Genomic DNA, 21168 nt, shown 5'->3' on the forward strand with positions numbered 1-21168 from the left:
ACCTCCAGTCAGCCAGATCTCTCCACTACTCATTGCTACTCATCAGTAAGGAAATGAATTCTCCTTCCTAAATTTGTTGCCTCTCACTCTCTTCCAGCAGCCAGCATCCTGCTGTTTACCTCTGCCAGGGTGCACGCACCATCCTGGCCTGAGAGGAGCACAACTTGCTCTCCAGACTGTATGTAATGTCTACATCACTACAGTCATTACTTTTATTAAAATGTCTAAACCCCCAACAACTCAGTTCATTACAACAGGTGCACACGGTACACGTTAGCTGAAGCTGCATACACCTAGCCATTTCTTTCCAACTGCACCACCGTACGGGGTTGGGAGAATCATTTAGCATGCTGGTTAACAGTGATATCAACACCACTGTTCTTTGTGAAGTCCTTTGAAGCACATCTAATGAATTTTGCAGGTATAAGATGCCGGCATGACAAAAAGGTCACACGAATCTCTCTGGCATGTTCACAGCTTAATTTCTTGCCCTTTTCTGGAACTCTGAAGACAGATAAATCTGCCCTTGAATAAGTACAAGACTCCCAGGTCCTTTGAGAAAGGGCTTCCTGCTAAGTGGAATGAGTATGGTGGTTTGTTCCCAAGTGCAGACCTCAAGCACTTATGGTGTTTTAATCTCGCACAAACTTAACCTGGCTATTTGGAGACCAAGCTGTGAAGTCTTAGGACTTACCTTATTCTGATAGGTCCAGTATAAGTAAAAGCCCTTTGGATCCACTCGAAGAATCACAGGAGAAGCACCTGCTGTTTCCTGACAAAAAAAACAAAAACCACAGAAAAAGGTTAGAACCTTACACGATGTGCTGGCTTGCTTTCTTTGTGGAGAACCCATCACGGGACGTAAGGTTCCCAGTTCAAATATAGACGCGGTTGGGTGAATCATCATCTGTGATTTATGGAAATGAACCAGAGTATTTTAGTACATCTCCAGAGTAACGGCGTGAGGCTACAGAAGCAGATCTTTGCTGAAGCCCAAGTCTCACCAGCACCAAGCATTTAGCTAGAACAACTCTCTTGGAGCTTTCTATACAATGGATTAAGAAAGTACCTGTAGATGCAATTAATTGTTTCATTTGAACTGCCTTCCTCCCAAAGCACCAACTTCATTCTATGAACTCCCAAAGTAGCCTAGGCCAAGCAGAGGTAGCATTCATCTGTGGCACCCACCACCTAGGTGCTAGTTATCTGGGCTTTCTTTACAGAGAATGGGTCTAGTCAGGAACAGGTCAAGGAGGGGTCCATCTAATACAGCAGACAAGCCTGCTTTACGTGGCAATTCTTAAACTCCGTGGACTAGTTCTACACAGACTATGAAAAGAAGTGGCTATTTAAACACCAACACTACAGGCACAAAATTAGATTAAATTATTCAGGGCTGATCCCAAACCCCATACAACTGCGAGGCCCTCCAGATCAGAGCCAAGGCACATACTGCAAAGACGAGATAGGCTACTGTGAGCTTGTGTGCTTTGCCTTGGAATAATTACACTGTGTCTGCATGTCCAGTTAAAGGCAACTCCACAGACATTTTCAAGACAGCATCCACTCCCATCTCACACACAAGCCTGTGCTGAGAGATGAGTTAGCGTGAGCTCTTTGGAGACAGAGATGAAGGACACTTGGTGCCTCTTCTTGGGTCCCAGCCCATTTGCTCATTCCATATAGATGCCTCCTGAACTGCACTTGACCTCTGGTGCCACAGAAGACAGGATCATAAGGCCTATCAGCCATTTCTAGGAAGGCTTCAAATTCAGTTCAGGAAGCTGAAATACCCAGCTACTGAGATGAAACCAGTAATGAAATTTGGAAGTTGTATTTGTCACTTGGCCTTGGTTTCTTCTGTTTGTTATTGAACTCATGCTTTACCCCAGAGTGTATTTGTATTTCCTGGGACCTCCATTTCCAGATCCAGTATTCTTCATTAAACTGCCCATGCCACAGTACGCTCTCCTTTTACTCCCTACTTTCTCATGCTGTACCAGGGACAATGCTGATCTGCACAGCATCACGCCCATGTTCCCAGAGCTCTTGGTTAGCTCCCTGAACACATGGCCACAAGCCGCAAAGAGCAGAACAGGCACTATACTACTAATGAGTATCATGCCATGTTTCTAGATTAAACTTATCTCCTATGAAGCAGCTTTCTTGAAAGCAAGTTGAGGCTGCAATAAGGACTGCTGATGGCTGGCCTCCTGTCAGGATCATGCATGTTATCATGATCGGGACATGCATGGCTGTGGGGTGCAGGTAGACTCCTACAGGGTGGCTCCTGGCAACAAAGGAAATGGTGAATTTTACAGAAGACAGTCTGGCAGCCAAATTGGCTGCTGCTTACACCATGGAGTTCAAATCTAGGGCAGAGAGTAAGCATTGTTTGGTAAAATCCTGTAATCTATAATCTTTAAGAGATAAAAACATTTTTGCTTCTATTATGAGGTTTAAGAATCAGCATAAAGCCAAATACACATGTATCTGTTCCACTTAAGAGGTCAGCTACTACACTGTGCCCTACCCGAGGTGTTGAAAGTGTTCCCAAGCTGGTTCTTGAAATAAAATATCATCCATGTAGTAGGACTTAACCTCTTTACTCTGCTTGGTAGCCCCAGCTTGCTGAATGCTAAACAAAGTGCACCTGAGTTGTTCCTTACCCCAAGATGTGGCAGCTAACTCAGTGGGGCAGGACAGAACAGTCCTGCCTGTCAGAGATCCTACTGCACTCTCCTCTGGAGAATACATTACAAGTGCTGGACAAGGTGAAGGCACTAGAACAAAAAGTGTGGTTTTCCTTTTCTCAGGAAATGGTTGGGTATAGTTAATGTTCCAGTCCAGTTCCACAAGATACAGAGCAATGCAAGGAGCCAACCTGATCTACCTTCATTCCTTTGCCTCAGATATTGTGGAAGGCGTTCAAAGCTGTTACCAACAGCACAGCCAGGTCATGTCAAAGAGCGACACAAAAATGCAGGCCCATGCCCTCTAAAGGGCAGCAATCCTGCAGCCTGGAGCTCTTGCCATCACTCTTTGCAGCTGGCTCTAACTGTGGAGGAGGAAAGCAAGATGAGATGGAGCAACATGACCAGGACAGCCCACTTGTGGAGAAGGTTTTCATTATTGCTGGAGGTCAAGTCTGTAAACTACTTAGTGATTAGAGGCAAACATTTAGGAATGTTTACAAAACTGTAAACTTTAGGGAAAAACCTACATGGGACTTGAGGTCCCCAACTCCTATGGTTGCAGCAGGAAATAAACACTTGGTGGGTCTTGGAAGCCCAACTTGACTCACCTTAGGTTTCAAGGGAGCCTAACTATCCCAGGAATTTCCAGCAAGATACTTAACAGCTTAAAGATTTTTGGAAAGTGGTCTCCAAGGACTGAGCATAGAAAGTCAGCAGCGATTTCAGACAAGTTTGGCTACTGTTATTCTCAGAAACCAGATCCCTGTTCAAATTTAAAGAAGCCACAAGCACGTTCTGCAGGCAGTGGGCTCACTGGAAAGAAAGGGAAGGCTGCCCTCTCCACTATACCCTGGTGTCATCCTCCTGTTTATGTACAGCTAGTGGAATAAATGCCCCGTGGTATTCCAACTTGTATTCCTCAGCATCCATCCTTTCTGTCAGCTGTATATTAGTTTGCGCTCTCATTTCTCAGTGCCGCGGGACCACCCCTGCTTATGCTGCACACAAGTGATCTGCCTCCGCCGCACACACTGCCTTGGGACTTAAAACTCTATTCCAGCTTTACACCCAACCAAAGTAAGCACTAATCCCTCCTGCACCGCTGCTGGAGGCTCCCTCTAATGCATCTCATTCGCACTACCACATCAAATGTTTCCCCCAGATCTTGGTGACTAATCATAACCTGGCCTGCCCCCCCATTTTATCAACATTCATGCTCAACAGCAGACAATTCACGCTTCAGACAAAACAGATAGGCAGCTGCTGTCCTCTTGCTCAGGTATGTGGGTATTAGGGTACACACTCTTTTGCCTTCTTAGAAAGTGAGGAGGGGAACTATTACATTCCAATTAACTTCTCTGCTGCTGTTCCACACACACTCTTCCCCTCACAATGAAAGGCAAACAGAGACTGCAAACCAAGTGGGAGGCTCTGGTGCTGTTAAAGCACAGGTCTCTTGTTGCTTGGCCACTGTGCACTTGGTAGCTCACTGAACCACCAGCCAGGCAGGCGTGGGAGGACACAGCTCACCCTCTGATCCACTCCAGCAACAAGGCCATAAGAGGAAGCAACTTGGAGCCTGATTTCCTCTCTATCTGCAAAGCACGGACAGTCCGCTCAGCTCTGGAGTAAAACCTACCCCTGATGCTCCCCCGGACAAGTCAAAATGCAGCATATGCCTCTCAGCCTGAGGAGACTCCCAGCAGCGACCGCCTTCCTGAGAGCTGGTTCACAAACACAGACAGGACCCTGGGGTCCTACGCCCAAGAAGCTGCACACACAGACCCAGTGGCACACTCCATTCGCTTCCATCCTCCAAAATAACAAGAGGTGCAGAAGCCACATCACCAAACCCTAACGCATGTGCCCTTTGTTTTTAGCTCTCAGCTCTCCTGTTCTCAGTTCACTCTCCCTATCCATCACTGCTCTCAGGTATGACACACAATGTCCCACCCCCTGTGCTCAATACATGCTCCCAGCCTCCCCAAAAACCTCAACCAAAACACTGTATCTGCCCTACCACCACACATATCATCTAGTGAAGCAAAAACCCCGGTACTCACATCATCCCATTTGATGAAGCGCTCACCCTTGGACAGATACTCCTTCACCTCCGGGGGCTGCAGGACAGGGGTAAGCATTGACATTCTGTCCCACAGATGTGCTCCTCGGCTACCAGAAGCAATAGCAGCTGCACAGTTTGCTCCTCCTTGGCCCCCTCTCCTCTATCTCTGCCTCTCACATGGCAGGGCGCTCTGCCATTGCCACTGTTGGCATCAAGCAAACACAGCAAACAGCCTCTTATATCCCAGCCAAATTTAGGAGGGGCAGGGACAGGCAGGCAAAGACCAATGAATCTGCATTGTAAATCAACAGGTCTCCAAGCAAGCAGAAGCTCAGCCCAAGGTCACCTAGAGGAAAGCTAGGAATGGATTGAGATGCCCGTGTGGGCAGTCATGCACGCACGCCCGCTGTCTCTCCAGGAGGGACCTACTCCTCGGAGTAGTACTTGTGAAGTGCACAATTCGTAGCGCTTCCGCAACTGAACTTCCTTAAATGTTCTCTTTGACGAAGTGCAGGCATTGCCAGCCGACATTCAAACTATTTCAGCAGATGTGGTTACAGAACAGCTCAGGCTTTGGCTACAAGCAGACTGCCCCCTTCATGTGACAGGCCAAATATCACATAAAATAAATGTACTCTGCTCTGTACAGACTCCATTTCTGGGGCCACTGGCTGCACCGTCCAGTCCTTAACGTTTTTCCTTTCTCTTATGGGCTCTTCTGAATGTCAACCTGAAAAGTGAGACAGACCAGCAGAGCAGATGGGAATTCCACAGACAAATGAAATAAAACATTCACAGGAGTCCCTAGGGACTGCAGTATTCTCCAGATTCACTTGGGTCTACTGCAGATACTGTGGGAACACAGAATGGGAGAGATGTGTACGGTGGGGATTATAACGATGAAGCTGCAGGGAAGTGACAGAAAGCAGAACAGAAGGTTAGTGGCCAACAGGGCAAAAACGAGTTCCTGCTCCTGACCTTGAAATAAAGGAATTGCATGTGGATAGCAGATGAGAAAAGGAGTTCTGGTGGCAGATGTGGACTGGCTAACCACAAAGAGAGTGGCTTGTGAGAAGGACTGATGTGGGCAAGGTTAATTTTAGTCAAAAAGGCAGAGCCCCACAACTAATCAGAAGTGGAGATAACTGTGCTACACTTGCTGTAATAGGATTCCCGGCCACACGGTCGGATTTCATCCTTGTTTTCACCTATGAAAGTCAAGGTGTGGGTTTGACATTGCTCAAGAGGGACATGATACTGTCAAAAGTAGTGCAAATTCCCTGAGAAAGGTGGACAAAAACTCCCACTGTGCCAAGGGAGCCAGCTGCAGAGTTTTGTTGCTTCTTTCCCACCCCAGCTTATCCAGTCTGATAAGGCCAGCACTTTAAAGCAGATTGGAGAACCCCTGGGGCAGGTTGACTGAAGGAATCCTAATGACATTCCCAAATATCAGTGGCATGAGGCAGGAGAAATTAAGTGATCCTATAGCAAGTGCTCTAGATGCAAAGATGGCAGCAATTACCAGAGGTGCTTGCTGCAGAAACAGAGAACCCTGAATAAACCTCACATCCTTCATACATTTCCTTCAAGGGTTTATCTGTCTGACAAATTAGGAATAAGAGAGTTTCTACATTTCCAGATACCATCAAGTTTTCTACATGTACTGACACGTTTTGCAAGGCACCGCGCCTCCCAAGAATTGGCTACCCAAGCTAAGGCTGTTAGCTCTGTTTCACTAGGGCAGCAAACTGAGGTGGCTTAACCATAGCTGTGGTCGCTCAGTATCAGGGCTGAGACCAGGGACATGGGAACCCATCACCTCCAGTCTCATAACCCAGCCACACTCGTGGTATTAAGCTTCCTTTGCACGTGTGTCAAAGTGAAATGTGCTTTTCAGCCAGCTGACAGAGCACTGGGGTATTCCAGGCCCAGCCAAGACAGCACCACCAGGACCTCCCCACTCAGAAACCGCTGTTATTCCCAAGCAGCAAAGCAGCAGATGACAGTGTCTGCCCAGATCTCAGAGGCTGAGCTGGAAGCTCTCAGGGATATCAGCAACAGCCTGGCACTCAGTATAAATGCCAGTGAAATACCAGGCACTGCTGGGTGGGTTTTGCTCTCTATGCTCCTGTAGTGTCTTAGGAACAGAGCCTGAGGCCTAGGTACGTATAGAGAAAGGCCATGGGAACACAGGATGCTGCAGTGAGGAGTAAAAGTTTTCTCTGTCCTCACCTGATCCCTTCTGCACAGCCAGAGCTGTTTCAGGGCTGCTTAACTTTAACTTTGGGAGCAGCTGTGAAAAGGAGAAAGAGCACTGATCCTGGTCAGAAGTGCTGCAGTCCTCCCGCCCTCTGCAACACAAAACACTAAAGGAAGGCCTTGGAGGTCACAGCTGTGAAGCGAGAGGTGGGATGAGCTTTGCCACTCAGCACTGCCAAGAGCAGAGGGACTGCAGGTGAGATCAGAGCCACAGCTACTGGTTCCAGTGGCCCATCTGGTATTTACCAGAGTTACAGCTTCATGAGCCACGTCTGCTTCCTGTCAGAACCCAGGCCCCACAGAAAGGCTCCATCTGTCCTGCATTCTCTCAGACCTGGATATTCAACAACTTTGTCTCATCAACAAACCTAAAGTAGGCAAGAATCCTGCCACGGTTTTACTTGCTTGTTACTCAAGGTCAGCTTTCCCTAAGGGATAAAACAATTTAAAAAAAAAAAAACCAAGCTAGCAGCTGTCCTACGAGGCTGCACGGCGCTGCAGAAAATCAACTGCCAAGATCCCCGCTTGCACAAAGATGGTCACAAAAGCTGAAGCTCACTTCCTTTTGCGTAACTCAGCCTCCTTATCTTTCATTTCACACTCCTTGCTCTATGTGGGAGCTTCTGTCCCTTGCACAAGGGATGGCTGATGGAACAGCGACAGAATAAAGCAACAGTCCTGCCCTCTGCTGAAAGCTCTGATATCAGAGCAGCAGAAGCAGCAGCACTTTGAGCAGCGTTTCTTCTAATCACCCTTTATTTTCTTTCTCCTGCAAGGCCCATCACCCAGTGTATACTCACCCACGTCCCCTCTGTTCAGGGCCCCATGCCTCCTTTGCTTTCATCCCTTACCTTCCTCACTGCACATCCCACCACCCACTACAAGAATTTTGATATGCACAAATGTCCCCCTCCCTCCCTTTTTTTTCTTTTCTCTGGAGGCTCTTCCTTATCTCCCTGTCCTACATATTCAGCAGCTTCTACCTCCCACTGAAGTGCCTGCAGGAGCAAGGCAGTCAGCATTACCCTTCAGAAATTTTACAAGCCAGGGTCTGTAGACAGTGATTTAAGCCACGCTGTCTATTACACCACCTTGACTGGATGGCTTCCAAGTTCTAGCAAATTATTTTGTAACCTCAACCCCAACCTGTTCCTGGCACACACACAATCTGTAAGAAATCTCTTCCAGCACTGCTCCATTATCATTATACCTTGCAATGGGTAATACTGCTCTCTAGTGAACAGCTATGATATTGCACACCCAGCCTTTAGCATTGCCTTTGAACACCGGTAATAAATTCACAGCTAAGCAAGACCGAGTTCATCCTGCTGCTCCTCTTCCTAGTCTGCCCTTTGAGCCCTGGGAATCCTGCAAAGATTAACGACACCATTAGGACCACAAAGGCCAATATTTTCTCACCATCCCTGTAAAGGAGAACTGCTGAGTGTGTGTGCCAAGGCATATTTTGTGTCCTACTTTCAGTCCAAACCACAAAGCCAAGGATTTCTGACAGCTCTCAGCTGACAGCACAACTCTTCAACTTGATTTGCAAAGGTCAGAGGGCAGTGGACAATGGCACAGAAAGACAAGTGGCCACAGATGCCACAATAACATAAAGCAGTGAGGTCTTGTGTGGAAAAAAACCCCAACAAGCAACCAAAAAAGCCCAATTATCTGGCCGCACCGAGACATGGTTAGGTCCATAATTAACTGTTCACTAGGCAGGAACATGCAGCAGGAGCATGTTATGTTTACAGCACTGATGGCTTTCTGCGTATTTCTGAACTGCACAGCTGAGCGATGCAAGCAGGTATGCACACTATTTAAACATGCTATACATTACTGCAGTACAAAATTAATTACTGTACAGGGATGACTGAACCACACAATTCCTAATCACTAGTAAAAGAATAAAACTTTCCAAGATGGGTCATTAACAGAAGAGGAAGGAGGATGAAGAGCAGCAGTACACCAGACAAAATGCCTGTCTTGCATTACCTTGCGGTAACAGAGCAGCATGAACACAAAAGCGACTCCTACCAAACCTGGAGGTGAACACATCTAATTGCCCCACAGCCTTCAGGATAACATACTGAACTGGAAATCTGGCTACTGGGGAAGGACACCCCATTTTGCTCTTGACCTCATCAACTTTTTCTTCCTGCTCTACCAGCCCAACTTATTTCAACTATAAGCTGTCTCTTCATGTGGATGCATTTGCTGCCTGCCACAGCAGATGCCCAGTCCCGGTTGAGACCTTAGTATTACCGTAGTATTTCTGCCATACTCACATCCTCATTGCTTCTGCTTTTCACAGTCAATTAGTTCTACAGCCTGGACTTTACTCGCTCACTCTGCTTCCCTTGGTTAGGCCTAATCTGTTCCACTTATAACAAGGTCAGATCCCAAAGCACATTTTACAAGAGCAATCTCCTACGGAAGGTCCAAAGCAGCAAACCCAGCTGCCTCAGTAACTGCATCTGCCCACATGAGTCAAGTCCAGAAGAACACAGTCCCTTTGGACAGGTCACAGAGAACAAGACATTATTTCAGCTGCACCTCAGGGGACTTTGAAGATCACTGTCAACACCTTAAACTGAGATACCAGGGAGAGAGGTTTCTGTCTTGCCCCAGGTACTAACAGCTTTAGGAATGGGAGAAGTCACATATTTTTATGGTCTACGTGCTTTTCTCAGCAGAGACAAAGTATTATTCCTGAAGCATCGGTCTTCATTGTGAAATAACAAAGAATGAGCTCTCTGGTATACAACAGCTTCTGCTCAAAGCATTCAGGGTGCAGGAAAACCCAAGATGCAGTGGAAGAGAGGCACGCTTCTTGCCCCACCCAGACAAGAGCCCAACCAAGACCCTGGGCACAAACTTGGGTACTGAGCATGCTTTGGCTCTTCCCCTTCAGAGGGCTCCAAGGCAGCCTCTTAATACAGGATTTTCCAGGTAAGGTAGCAGATTAGTCCAGTCTTGAAGGCAGGATTGAATCCATCCTCCCCTGGGAGGAGGCATGTCTGCACATGTGGGTCCAGAAAGATGAGAGCTCTATAGCTGAGAAGCAAAGCTTGGTTCCAGCATCAAGCTGAGGCAGGTCATGGGGCCATCACCAGCACAAATGTACCAAGTTTTCTGTGTGGGTTTATATAACTGTGCCCGTATGCATAAGCCCCAACTCACCAACTCTGAAAGGCAAAGCATCCCACTGAATCCCACTCAAGAGAGGTTCCCATTCCAGACTGCACCGTGGTACAGCCCTATTTAGAGTCAGGGACAAAAGACCAACAAAAATAGGCTATAAATCTTCTCTGCACTGGCCTTACCAGCAGGTTCCAAGTTAAAGCAGACTGCTAGCTACCCAAGAGCCCCTCCGCCTACTCAGCTAATGGAACTGTATAGGTTTCAGCCATGGTCTTCCCTGGCCCTTCCAGGAACTTCAGTTCTCCACATGCTAGACCAGAACTCTGCTTTCGTAATACTTAGCTTTCCAGTATTCCCCTTCTCACTGCAAAGGCCTTTGCACGCTATATTCCAAACTCTCCACCTTCCTGAGGTGAAATGAGCTTGTGAAGCAATGACATATTCCAGAAAGAACACATTTTCCATCAGAGGCTGCAAAGGAAAAGTCAGGTAGGCCTACAGCCTTACAGTTTTAAGTGAATAGTGCAAAATTGGAGATTCACAAGCTTTTCAAGCTAAGGATCACCTTCACCTAGATCACTGAAGGGGTTGCTGAAAAATCTCAGAAGGCACAATGGCTCCGCAGCCCCTAGAAGCCAGCAAACCAAGCTGATTCACTCCAGCTGACACCCCCAGCAACTGTAAAGGTGAAGCTAAGGAGCAAGATCTCACCAAAGTACTAATAATTGATAGTCACCTGTGGGTGGGTAAGGGGTTTACATCAGATCTGAAAGAAATGAAACCCAAGGGGCTTGCCTAAAAAGCAGGTGAATACACACACAGCACAGCCATCTCTTCTTTCCACTGTCACCCTCCAAGAGTCTCATCTCCCTGTCCTACCAGGAACAGCACTTCTTTTTACCTTGTTTATTGTTCTTTGTGCTTTTTACATAGCTTTTTCTAGCCTGATGAGTGCAATCAGTGCAGCATATTTTAAATAATCTCTCACCTGTCTGGAAGTCAAAATTAGATCTTGAAAATTATTTTATTTCACCACATTATCAAACTGGAACAAACACAAACAAAAAATGACTACAGATTCTTAGAAAAGAGCTCTCTAGGAAACATTTAACACCGCAGGCAATTCCACCCACTCTTTTTTGAGCAATCAGATAAACACGGCAACAGGAAAGCACAAGTAGAATGGAAATTGCCACCAGAGCACAAGGAAGGTCGCCTACTAGGTCACTTCTGTGGCATTCACTGTGTATGAGCGGCCAAAGGCAGTAGCATGTTCGTGAACTGCAGTGACAAATACAAGACTGGCTGTACTGGTGGGAACAGGGGAAGGTGTATCAGAGCTGGCTTACAGCTACTGAGGCATGTTCACAAAGCAGTGCAGCTGCCCAGGTACAAACACCAGCTCCAACCAGCTCCTTGTTAGTACTCAGGGCATACACAACAGGGTTAGATGTCAGGTTTGATTTCATTCTGCAGTTCACAATTTGTGGTCTTTCAGATTCTGGTAAATGAGCCACAGCTGGTCCCCAGGCTGACATGACCTCCACAGTATTCTTCAGCTGACAATGCATGCACCATGGTCCACAGAAAATTGAGGAATATACTGTTACATAACCAAACCCATTTGGATACCTCTGCTGAAAATGTACACATGCAGAAGAGTGGATGTTTATCAAACCACTGGATCTGGAAGAACTACTTTCCTGAACAGAATGGCCAGTGGCTTATAATACAAGATTTATCTTAAGACAATACAGCATTAACAAGGAATCCCACTTAAGCTCACTGCCAGCAAATCTTCCCCCTTTTCACAGGTGTACAATATAGCAGGATTGAACTTCCTGCTGACATCTTCCATGCTTTCTGTTCCTGGAAGCATCAGAACAGCCCCTCTTGCAGGACTTCACAGCTCCATTTCCAGTCGCAGCCTGAACCCAGACAGCAGAAGTGTGAACACAGTAAGATGTAACACATGAGAATCAGCTCGAGCAGAACTGGGAGAGGTTTCAGACTGCTATTTTAATTCAGTTAAATAACCCTCCTTTGCACAGGCTTATCAACGTAAGTCCAGCACATTTTCCTTACTCAGCTACCAAAGCCAAGCACAAAGAAATCTAGAAGTCAAAAAGTAACAAGTTTTTGATTTTTTTCTTCTGCAAGGAAAAAATACTGGGAGATCACGGAGTATTACCACATTCAAAGCTATATTATTTTAACTAAGGTGAAAACCCATGCTGACTTCATACAAAAGTCTCTTTGGATCTTTAAAGAGGTTAAAACTTCATGCTGCCTTAGTGTAACTCAGCAAGGTCCCAAACAAGCTAAATCAAACAGCCTTTGAAGAATAAACAAGTTACTTGGTCTAACCAAGAGCTTGGCTGCATGGAGAGCTGGCCCCAAAGATGGCTGAAGGACCATGCACAAATGAACAACTGAAAAAGCACCCTTCTTCATCCTGAGGGGGGAAAATAATCCAACCATCCCAGACTGAAACAGCAGGAAACCCAGGCTAAACCTAGATCACTTTATTTTTAGGGCTGCATCATGAGATTGTGTATAAAGCTGTCCAAGAAAATCCTGTTCCAGTGCTTGTAGGGGCAATCACAAGTTGGTGCAACTCTGAATAGTTAAACTATAATGTTTGCAGAATGATATTTTCAGACAACCTGTGTCAGTGCTTTCCCAGACATACAAGTAATACCATGTATACTTATATTTGAATGCATCAGGGAGAAGCACAACACATACACATTCATTCTCCATGCAAAGGTGGGTGAGTTCAGCTTCTTCAGACCATGAAAACCAGAGGCAAAGATGCACACTCAGATTATGTGGCCATTAATAATCAGTCCTATTGCTTGAAAAGTGGTGGTTATTTTGAAAATACAGCCCTCAACTGTGTTCAGATACTCTGTGTGTGGGTGTGTGTACATGCACATTTCCTCCTTGCAAAATGAACAATCAAGTGCTGATTTCTGACTCACAACGCCTGCAGACTGTGTTTAGAGTCACAGCCACAGACAGCACAGGTGCACACCCAAAGAGGAGCTCTTTTTTTCCATTAAAAAAACCACATCATTCCCCCTCTTGAAGTCCTGCACTTAGCAAAACAACTTTCCTCTCCACAAACTTCAGTGTGAAACCTCTCAGAGCACCAGGAACCCCTGGGACTAGAGCTTAACATTCAAACAAATGGCAGTCTCTTGTTTCAGTGGATGCCAGGGCACTGATAAGCCACCCTTGTCAGCCTTTTCTTGGTTTCAGAAGCATGTTATGGAAACAACTAACCAAAGACAATTCATGTTATCTGGGAGACTTCCCTGCCTCCAGAATGCTGACTGAGATCTGCCTCTGCTCAGCAGTACACCTAACCACAAATTACCAGAGCTTCTGAAATGTTGTGAACACCCCTGCTATACAGCTAGCCAGGTGGCTCTCCCCACTCCAGAGTCCAAACCATTGCCTACATATGGGAGTTTCTAAACATTAAAACCAAACCAATAAACCTTTTTCAGACATACTTTTCACTCTCAAGAGTTTTCCCACCACAAGGGAACACTCACTGTGCAAGGCTCCCCTGCAAGCAGGACATACTCTTTACACTGTGCAGATGATTCACAGGATAATAAAATGGCTCAAATGGGCCTCACCAAATTGACAATGCAAGGTTGAAGCTGCTGATGCATTGCTACCCTGAGCCAGCAGAGGCCTTCTGCCCAAGGCCTCTATCCTGAGCAAAACCAGACCTCTTGCTGTTGTATCTCAAATTCAGCATCACTTACTATCTTTCCCACCCACCCTATAACCCCTGCAGATCACTTTCCAAGTCAGCGCAAGACAGTGGGTTGTGCATGCTTCACTTACCACAGCTAAATCAGAAGCTGATGGAATTAAAAGAACATCCCCAGCCACCCCCCATCTGTTATTGGATTAACAAGAGAGACAGCACCTTCCCACATAAAACAGAGGAGATTTCAAAGTGTAAGAGGAAAATGCCAAAGAACAGAATCTGATTCCCTGCAGGCTCCACATGGGAGACTGGAACAACAGTGTTAAATGAGGCGTATTTCCTTTAGAAGAGCAGAGAGCAGAGCATGAGAGATTGTCCCCTGTCAATAACAGAGACATCCTCTATGACAGAGGACTCAAGCCTAGCAAAGTATTTGCTCAAGGACTTCAGCCAAGAGATTAATTTAAACACACCTATGCCATCCTTTAAACATTAGGAGTCGGGTAGAAAGTCCTCACCCATCTCTCCCCTCCCCAGCTCACAAATGTGACCAAGGAGATAGTATAAAATTTAAAAACCAACACACAGCCAATAAAAAAAGTTACAGTTCTTTATGAAGTCTGTAATTTGCCTGTAGAAGTCACACTGCTGGAGACCTACATGAGGAACAAAAAGCAGGGCCAGAGTTCAGGGAAGGGACTGTACAGCATCACAGTAGTAGTGAATTACGATTTTTAGAGTTACACAAACTAACCTGATTGGAGTATCAAACCATACACCTCGTGGAATAAACTGATTTGGTAGAGTGTCATATCAGATTGCCTCCTAACAGCAGGGCACAGGAAGGAAATGCAGAGTAGCTGCTTTTGCTGAATCAAAAGCAGGGGGGCAACGGGACTGTGGGAAGTGTCCAGCCCATCCATTGTCCCAGGGCAGGATCAGCAGTGACATTTATCAGTTCTGACAGACATTAGTCCAGAGAGCTTCAGGGGGCCTCGATCACCTTCCAGGCCATCCAGTTCTGTGCAAGGTCTGCACAGAGGTAATATCTTAGGCTAACAATCTTCCCTTAATTAAGTCTTCACTGTCCTGAAGCACTAGATGCTATCCACTGACTCTGAACACAGGAAATCAATAATACAAGTTCATTTAGCTACATCCTTCAGGGGCCTTTGGAAAGCAAACACTCCCCATTGCAACAGGTAGCAGCAGAGTTCAAGCAATGGCATTCAGTCAGGCAGGTGGAACACCAGATCTTCAATCTGTCTCAACACTTGGGCTTTCAACTAAACACAGGTGTAAGGCAGTAAGTAGCAGGCTCATAATTAAACAAGCATTCTACTGGATGCTCAGACCAGAAGTCAAAAATTAGATAAGCTTATAAACAAAAGGACCCTGAGGAGTACAATGCTTGGACTGCCGTGAGAGAAAAGCTAGATGTTCAAGGGCTATACAGCTCTCCATTGTTGGCAGGTCCAGTCTCAGGGTGCACCATGTGTCCTTGACTCCACTTTGTTTCAGGTGAGCAATCTCTTCAGTGTTCTTTCAGGGAAAAAAAAAATCTGAGAAAGGACTAATTTGCAAGCTTTGTTTAGTGCCTGACACATTGACTGGCTTTACAGGACCTCTGAGCTCTGCATCCCAGAGCTCCATTTCTGCACCACAGGAGCCTGCTCAACGCACAGCTTGGTATTTCTGCTAAAACCCAGAGGACAAAGAATATACCATTATTGCAGCTTTGGCTTCCTGGCTCTCATTTGCCTTTATGGGTGGTTGTTAGCAAGAAACTTAAGTTTAGGAACAGAAGGCACACGCCTCCTGGCAGCTGCCTGCACTTGAACAAAAGGACCTGGAGAGAAATTCACCCCCATTTATTTGTTAACAGTAAAAAGAAAAGCGTACACCTGACTTGGGCAAAAGCCAACAAGACTCAGTATTTAATGAACGTAAGTCATTCAAAGCTGAGACAGCAGAGGGCTTGGCATAGAGAACAGAGCCTGAATTTCTTTAACAATATCATAGAACTGTTGTCTTCTAAGAAGGGAAAGTCCACACTTACCAGAAGGCATACTACTGCAGCCTTAATAAGCAATAAGTGCAATACAGACATGAAGATGCTAGGCTGAAGGTAGAATGTCTCTAGAACTACATGGTTCAGTTTTAAGACAACTACATATCTGTAGTCCTGAGTTGCAGAGCAGAGGGGAGCAAGACAGGTGGGAGGGCAGGAATAGGCATAACTCATGTTGGATTATCTATTGCTACATTTTCTAGCTGGAGCAGGTTTTGTTGTTCCTTGAGTCTACATTCAAGTTATACAAGGTGTAATGGGATCTCAACCACACCACATTTTCTGCCTTTGCTGGGCCTGTTTCTACAACTTCCCTGCACATCCTTAGTCAATGCAGTCTGCCAAGGCCTCCACTGATGGAAAAGGAGTGCTATTAACTGTGGGATTTATAACAAAGTTTTGTTGAACAGAGGGAAAATAAAGCAGCACCAGCAGAAGAGCAGCAGTCATTTGCACAGAGATTAAGGAGGATAGGTTTACTTCCCAGGAGAGGGGAACCAATTCGGGGGACACAGGACTAAAATACAGAGCTATAACTGCTTTTTATTATACCCACCACCTCACGGTTACCTTCTGTGCCTGTTTCCTGTATCACTCTGCTCTTTTCAATACCCTTTCTCAAACTCAACATAATATACATTGAATACCTAACACCACCAGAGCTCCAACAGTTGTCTATCAACCTCTAGACACTACAACAGGGTAGAGTTAAGCCATAAAGGAGAACATAGCATCTCCAAGGAAAGACCTGAAATGCTGGAAGAAAGACTAGACAAACATCAGGCAAAAACCTCATTCAGCCCCAGGGGAACTGCCTGTGCATGTCAATCCTCTCCCTCAAAATCCCAGAACTGGAATTAAGGAAAAGCATAGGGAAAAGACTTGTGGGTAGTAGTAATTCATCCTTTCACCAGAGACAATGATTAATTGCATCAGTGGCAACACCAGAGATACCAGACAGCATAAAGGTTTGGAACAAACCCATTTCTGCCCAGGTGATTTGAGGAAGAGCTGTGAGCAGACAGCAGCCCAGTGAGGCTCTGCCCATCTTTGCAGCATTCAATGGCAGGAAATCAAAGGCCAGCAAGAACGTGAACACAGACCAGCAGCTCAAAGGATGAATTAAAAAATAAGCTGAAAATCTAACAAATTATGCTAGACAAAAAAGGTTCAAACTCCATCTTAAAATACTCTTGTAGCACAAACCAAAAAGTCTCTGATCTCAAAATAAATAGCTGTGATGTACATAAAACAGAGGAAAGGTGTGCTGAACTCCTAATAAAGTTACAGAGTTTTTCTTTGAAATGCAAAAATGGAGCAGCAGACAGCTGCTGAATGAAACGGGAGAATCAAGGGAAGAAGGGGTTGGAGGAAACCCATCAAGAGAAAACAGCCTGAAAAATTAGTAGAAAATTAATTTTGTAGGAATCTATAAATTCACATGTACCACTTAAACTAATTTTTCAGGCTGTTGGAAAGAAAGAATCTACAAAACAACAAAGAAGGTGCATTTTATGACTCTGTAAAGTTTTGTCAGTAGGATTACATCAGCTCATGCTACTCACACATATAGAATTTGATTTCAACAAGAACACAGCCAGGTGTAATTAGTCAGGGCAAGAGGTAAGGGGGCCAGCTCATGCTACTCAGGTGTCTGGAATTTGACTTCAACAAGAAGAACACAGCCAGGTGTAATAAGTCAGGCCAAGAGAGATGAGGGGCCCCATAGAAAAGTCATAATACCTATTCACAAATGTTTCCTAGAGATAGTGGATTACAGCAAAATTACATGAAAAGTAAGTATCTCAGGAGAACAGAGCATGTTATTAGCTGTAGTTGAGAATCACAGAATCATTTGAGTTGGAGGAGACCTTCAAAAATCATCTAGCCCCATCCCCCTGGCATAGGCACTAAGCCCCCTCTGCCCTGAACAGGCAGCAAAACCACCACTACCCTTGTCAGCGCTGGTGAGGCAGCCACAGTGGAATCCACACACTCTGGTATTTACACTGCATAGCCATGATTTGTATTACTATAGATGAGATTTGTGCTGAGGCCAAAGTGGCAGAGGATCTCCTGGCAGCATGTTGTTACAGCCTTTAGCCCTTCCCTCTAGTCAAGAGGAAGGTGTGAATGAACAGAACATTCCCTACCTGCACAGCTGCTCCCTCCCAAAAAACTTATTCCCCCAAACTCCTTTGCCCTTGTAAGAAGAGCAGGAAGAATTAAGGTGCCCCTCACTGAAGGGCTTCCTAGCCCCCTTCCAAAGGCTCCCTTTGCTGCTGGACACGGGGAGCTCCCTGCCATGCCTAGCTGAGGGTCAGCATGCACAGATCCATCATTGCAGTGCTACTCCTCCACATGCATACAGCATCCCTGGAGCTTTTGGTCAACACAAGCCACCTTTTTTCCAAGAATTACAGTTACTTTTAAGTTACACCATTTTATTCCCTACCTTCTGCCACAGTAAGTCTTCCTCAGAGCTGCAAGCTCTATGCTTCTTCCTGCAAAAACTAAGGTTTTCCCTTTCTCTCCCAATCCTCCACATTTTTCCTGCTATTGAGTGTAAAAATAAAATGCTACCTTTAACTCAAAACTCACTCACTTCCTCCGATGCTTTTCTGGGTGACAGTCATTTCTCCAGCTGCTGTTAGCCTCTTTCAGGACTGCAACTCCTCCTTTACAAAAGCTTTTCTGCTGTGACACACCTGACCAGCCCAAGATTTAATGGGAGGAGAAAATTATTGAAGAAGGAGCAACTAAATCATTCTAAACAACAAAAATTTTGCACCGTACAGAAAAAAATTAAAAAGGCTAATCCATGCCTTAGAACAGTGTTTTAGCTGTCTCCTGAACAGTATAATGCTTTGTGGGGGGACTAACATGGGGAGTAAGGTCAACCCATAGCCTAGAGGCAGCTTTAGATTGTACCTATTATGTATTAATCTATTATATCAGTAGGTTTGGGACTAGCACAATGCGAGAGGGATTAACCAAGCCTTCGTCCCCAGAGGCTGCTGCTCAGCCAGGACGCCCTCCCAGCTACACTGAAGGCGCAGGACCCCAGGTACCTGCAGGCGGGAGTCACCGAGTGACCCTCAGTGGAAGGGCGGGAGGCTCCCGACCCCCTCCCACGCTAGGCCGCTGGCAGGAGCCCTCCTGGCGCTCACCCCCCCCGCGCTCACAGAAGCCCAAAGGCAAGCCCCAACTGCGGCTTGCCTCAGGGGGAGCGCCGGGGGCGAGCCCGCCGCCCACAGCCCACGTACCTACCGGGGGGGGGACGGCTAGGCCCACCGGGGACGGCCCAGGCCGCCGCCTCAGAGGCGCTCGGGGGGGAAGGGGGGGCGGGCGCGCGCCCCCTCAGCTAGCCGCACGCGCTCCGCAAGGCCGGCGGGCCGGGTGTCGGCCCTTTAAAGGCGATCGGCACCGCCCCCGCGGGGCGGGGCTGCCCCTGGAGGCCCCGCCCCAGCCCCGCCCGCGGCCGGCGGAGCCGCCGGAGCAGCGCGGGCCGCGGGCAGCGGCACGAGCGGCGGCCCCGCGAGCGGGGAGCGGCATGTCCTGAGCCGGCGGCGGCGGCGGCGCGGAGCCGGGGCCCACCACGGAGGGGTCGGTGGAGCAGCGGGCCAAGGGCCGGGCCCCCATGAAGGAGAAGGAGGCAGGGGCGGAGCGGGGCAAGCCCGCCACTTACACCGGGGACAAGAAGGCGCGCATGGCGGCCAAGACCAACAAGAAGTGGGTGCGCCTGGCCACCGTGCTGGCCTACGTCCTCTCCGTCTCGCTGGCCGCCATCGTCCTCGCCGTCTACTACAGCCTCATCTGGCAGCCGGTGCGCGGCGGCTCCTCCGGCCCCGGCCCCGCCGCCGGCACCTCGCAGCCCCGCACCGCGCCGCCGTCGGGCCCCGCGGCCGGCCAGCCGCCCGCCGCGCCCACGCAGGAGGCCCCGCCGCCGCCGCCGCGGACGGGCCCGGGCCCCGGCTCCGACGCCGGCGTCGCCCAGACGGGCCGCCCGGCCGCCTCCCCGCTGCCGCCCGGGCCCGAGGCGGGGGCCGCCGCGCTGCGCCGGGTGCGTGGCAGCCCCTGAAGCGGCCGGCGGCGTCCCCCGCCCATCTCCGCCCCACGGGGGCCCGGCGGGCGGTGGCTGCGAGACCCCCGGCGCGGCCGAGCGGCGGAGGGCTGGGGCTACACACCGCCGGGCCGCGGGGCCGGGCCGCGGGGCTTGGACTGGGAAGAACTGCGGCATCTTTCTCCCCCCATTTTTCCTCAAAAGGGAATTTTGTGGCTTCGCTCCTTCCCTCGCCAGGGCTAGCTTCTCCTCGCGAACCCGCCGTAATCCTGCGCTATTTATGCCCGTCTGTTACCTAGAAAAGGATCTCGGTGTCCAAAATTCCTCACTATTTACAGGATCAGCTGGGAACTGTACGAATTTCGGGGCTGTAATCCATTGTTTAAAAACCGGTTTTGTTTAACAACGAGCATAAACTTATTTAAAAACATGTGAAAGGTAAATTGACTTGTTTACTATATTAAAATATTTTCCCAGTATGAAAGTCTCTGTAATACAGTATGTTCTCTTTGGTGGTGGGAGGATGGGTTGGGAGGGACGTTGAACGGGAAGGGCTTTCTGGGCAGCAGAAATGATTTGTCTGCTGCAATGGGCAACTGTGGCATGTAACATTGATTTATTTGTCATTGGTCTCCTCAGGTGAGGCTGGAGAAACCTCCATACGCGCCTGACTCCCACTAACCGTGGGCATCAGCTAAAGCAGTGGTGATGAAAGCTTGATCTTTCGTGGCAGAAGCAGGCGGAGGTCTCGCGGCGGCATGCGGCACAGTGTGCTGCGAGGTGCTTCGTGGCTTGTGTGCCCCTGCTCTTGCCTGCATGGGATGGCAGAGCTTACAGAGCGTCATGGCACCTCAGTGGCACCCTGGAGCCAGTGCCATCAGGAGGTAGGTCTGTGCCAGCTCGTGGTGTGCCCTGGGCAGGCTCGCCTCCCAGCTTGAGCTTTTCATGCCCCATAGTCGTCATAGTCTTCAGAAGCGTTCTGCGGGGCCCTCTTGATGAGCAGTGCAAAAAACCCGGCCTTTAATGGCTGTGGGATGTGGACTATCAGCTGGGAAACTGTAAGACTTGTGTCATTCTGAGCAGCTGCTTTTCAGATTGATGGTTTTGGTTGAATGCTTTAACTGTGCGGCTGCCAGG

The 21168-nt window shown here is 47.8% G+C and overlaps 2 protein-coding genes across 7 annotated transcripts in view; one reads left to right on the plus strand and one right to left on the minus strand.

The window, feature by feature from the left end:
• Positions 1-18665, minus strand: part of PLCB2 (phospholipase C beta 2) — a 61769-nt gene extending 43104 nt beyond the window's left edge. For 2 of the 5 annotated variants that reach the window (XR_008748763.1, XR_003557088.2), the window contains exons 1-2: positions 4760-5261; positions 695-772 (exon numbers count right to left, since the gene is read on the minus strand). Coding sequence is in view for 2 of the 5 variants with exons in the window: in XM_027795230.2 (XP_027651031.2) it covers positions 695-772; positions 4760-4843 (162 nt within the window). In the remaining 3 variants the exon portion in view is untranslated. Of the gene's footprint in view, positions 1-694; positions 773-4759; positions 5262-18573 lie in introns of those variants that run through there. The other 3 variants (XM_027795231.2, XM_027795230.2, XM_013304030.3) reach the window with 3 other exon arrangements.
• A 768-nt stretch (positions 18666-19433) lies between these two features.
• Positions 19434-20915, plus strand: INAFM2 (InaF motif containing 2). 2 transcript variants are annotated; one of them, XR_003557100.2, is made up of 2 exons: positions 19434-20469; positions 20671-20915. XR_003557100.2 is itself a non-coding variant. In XM_055814256.1 (1 exon), exon 1 carries the CDS (start codon positions 19609-19611, stop codon positions 20047-20049), a length of 441 nt encoding a protein of 146 aa, XP_055670231.1. In that variant the 5' UTR covers positions 19434-19608; the 3' UTR covers positions 20050-20515. The 2 variants fall into 2 exon arrangements, 1 of the variants encoding a protein (XP_055670231.1); XM_055814256.1 differs by lacking the exon at positions 20671-20915 and having other exon boundaries at positions 19434-20515.
• Positions 20916-21168: the final 253 nt, after the last annotated feature.

This window comes from Falco peregrinus, chromosome 9, assembly GCF_023634155.1.
Source record: "Falco peregrinus isolate bFalPer1 chromosome 9, bFalPer1.pri, whole genome shotgun sequence".
NCBI classification, from domain to species: Eukaryota; Metazoa; Chordata; class Aves; order Falconiformes; family Falconidae; genus Falco; species Falco peregrinus.

Bases quoted from the DNA above. Each gene is read 5' to 3' on its own strand.
- INAFM2 (XM_055814256.1), top strand. From the start codon at position 19,609: ATGAAGGAGAAGGAGGCAGGGGCGGAGCGGGGCAAGCCCGCCACTTAC.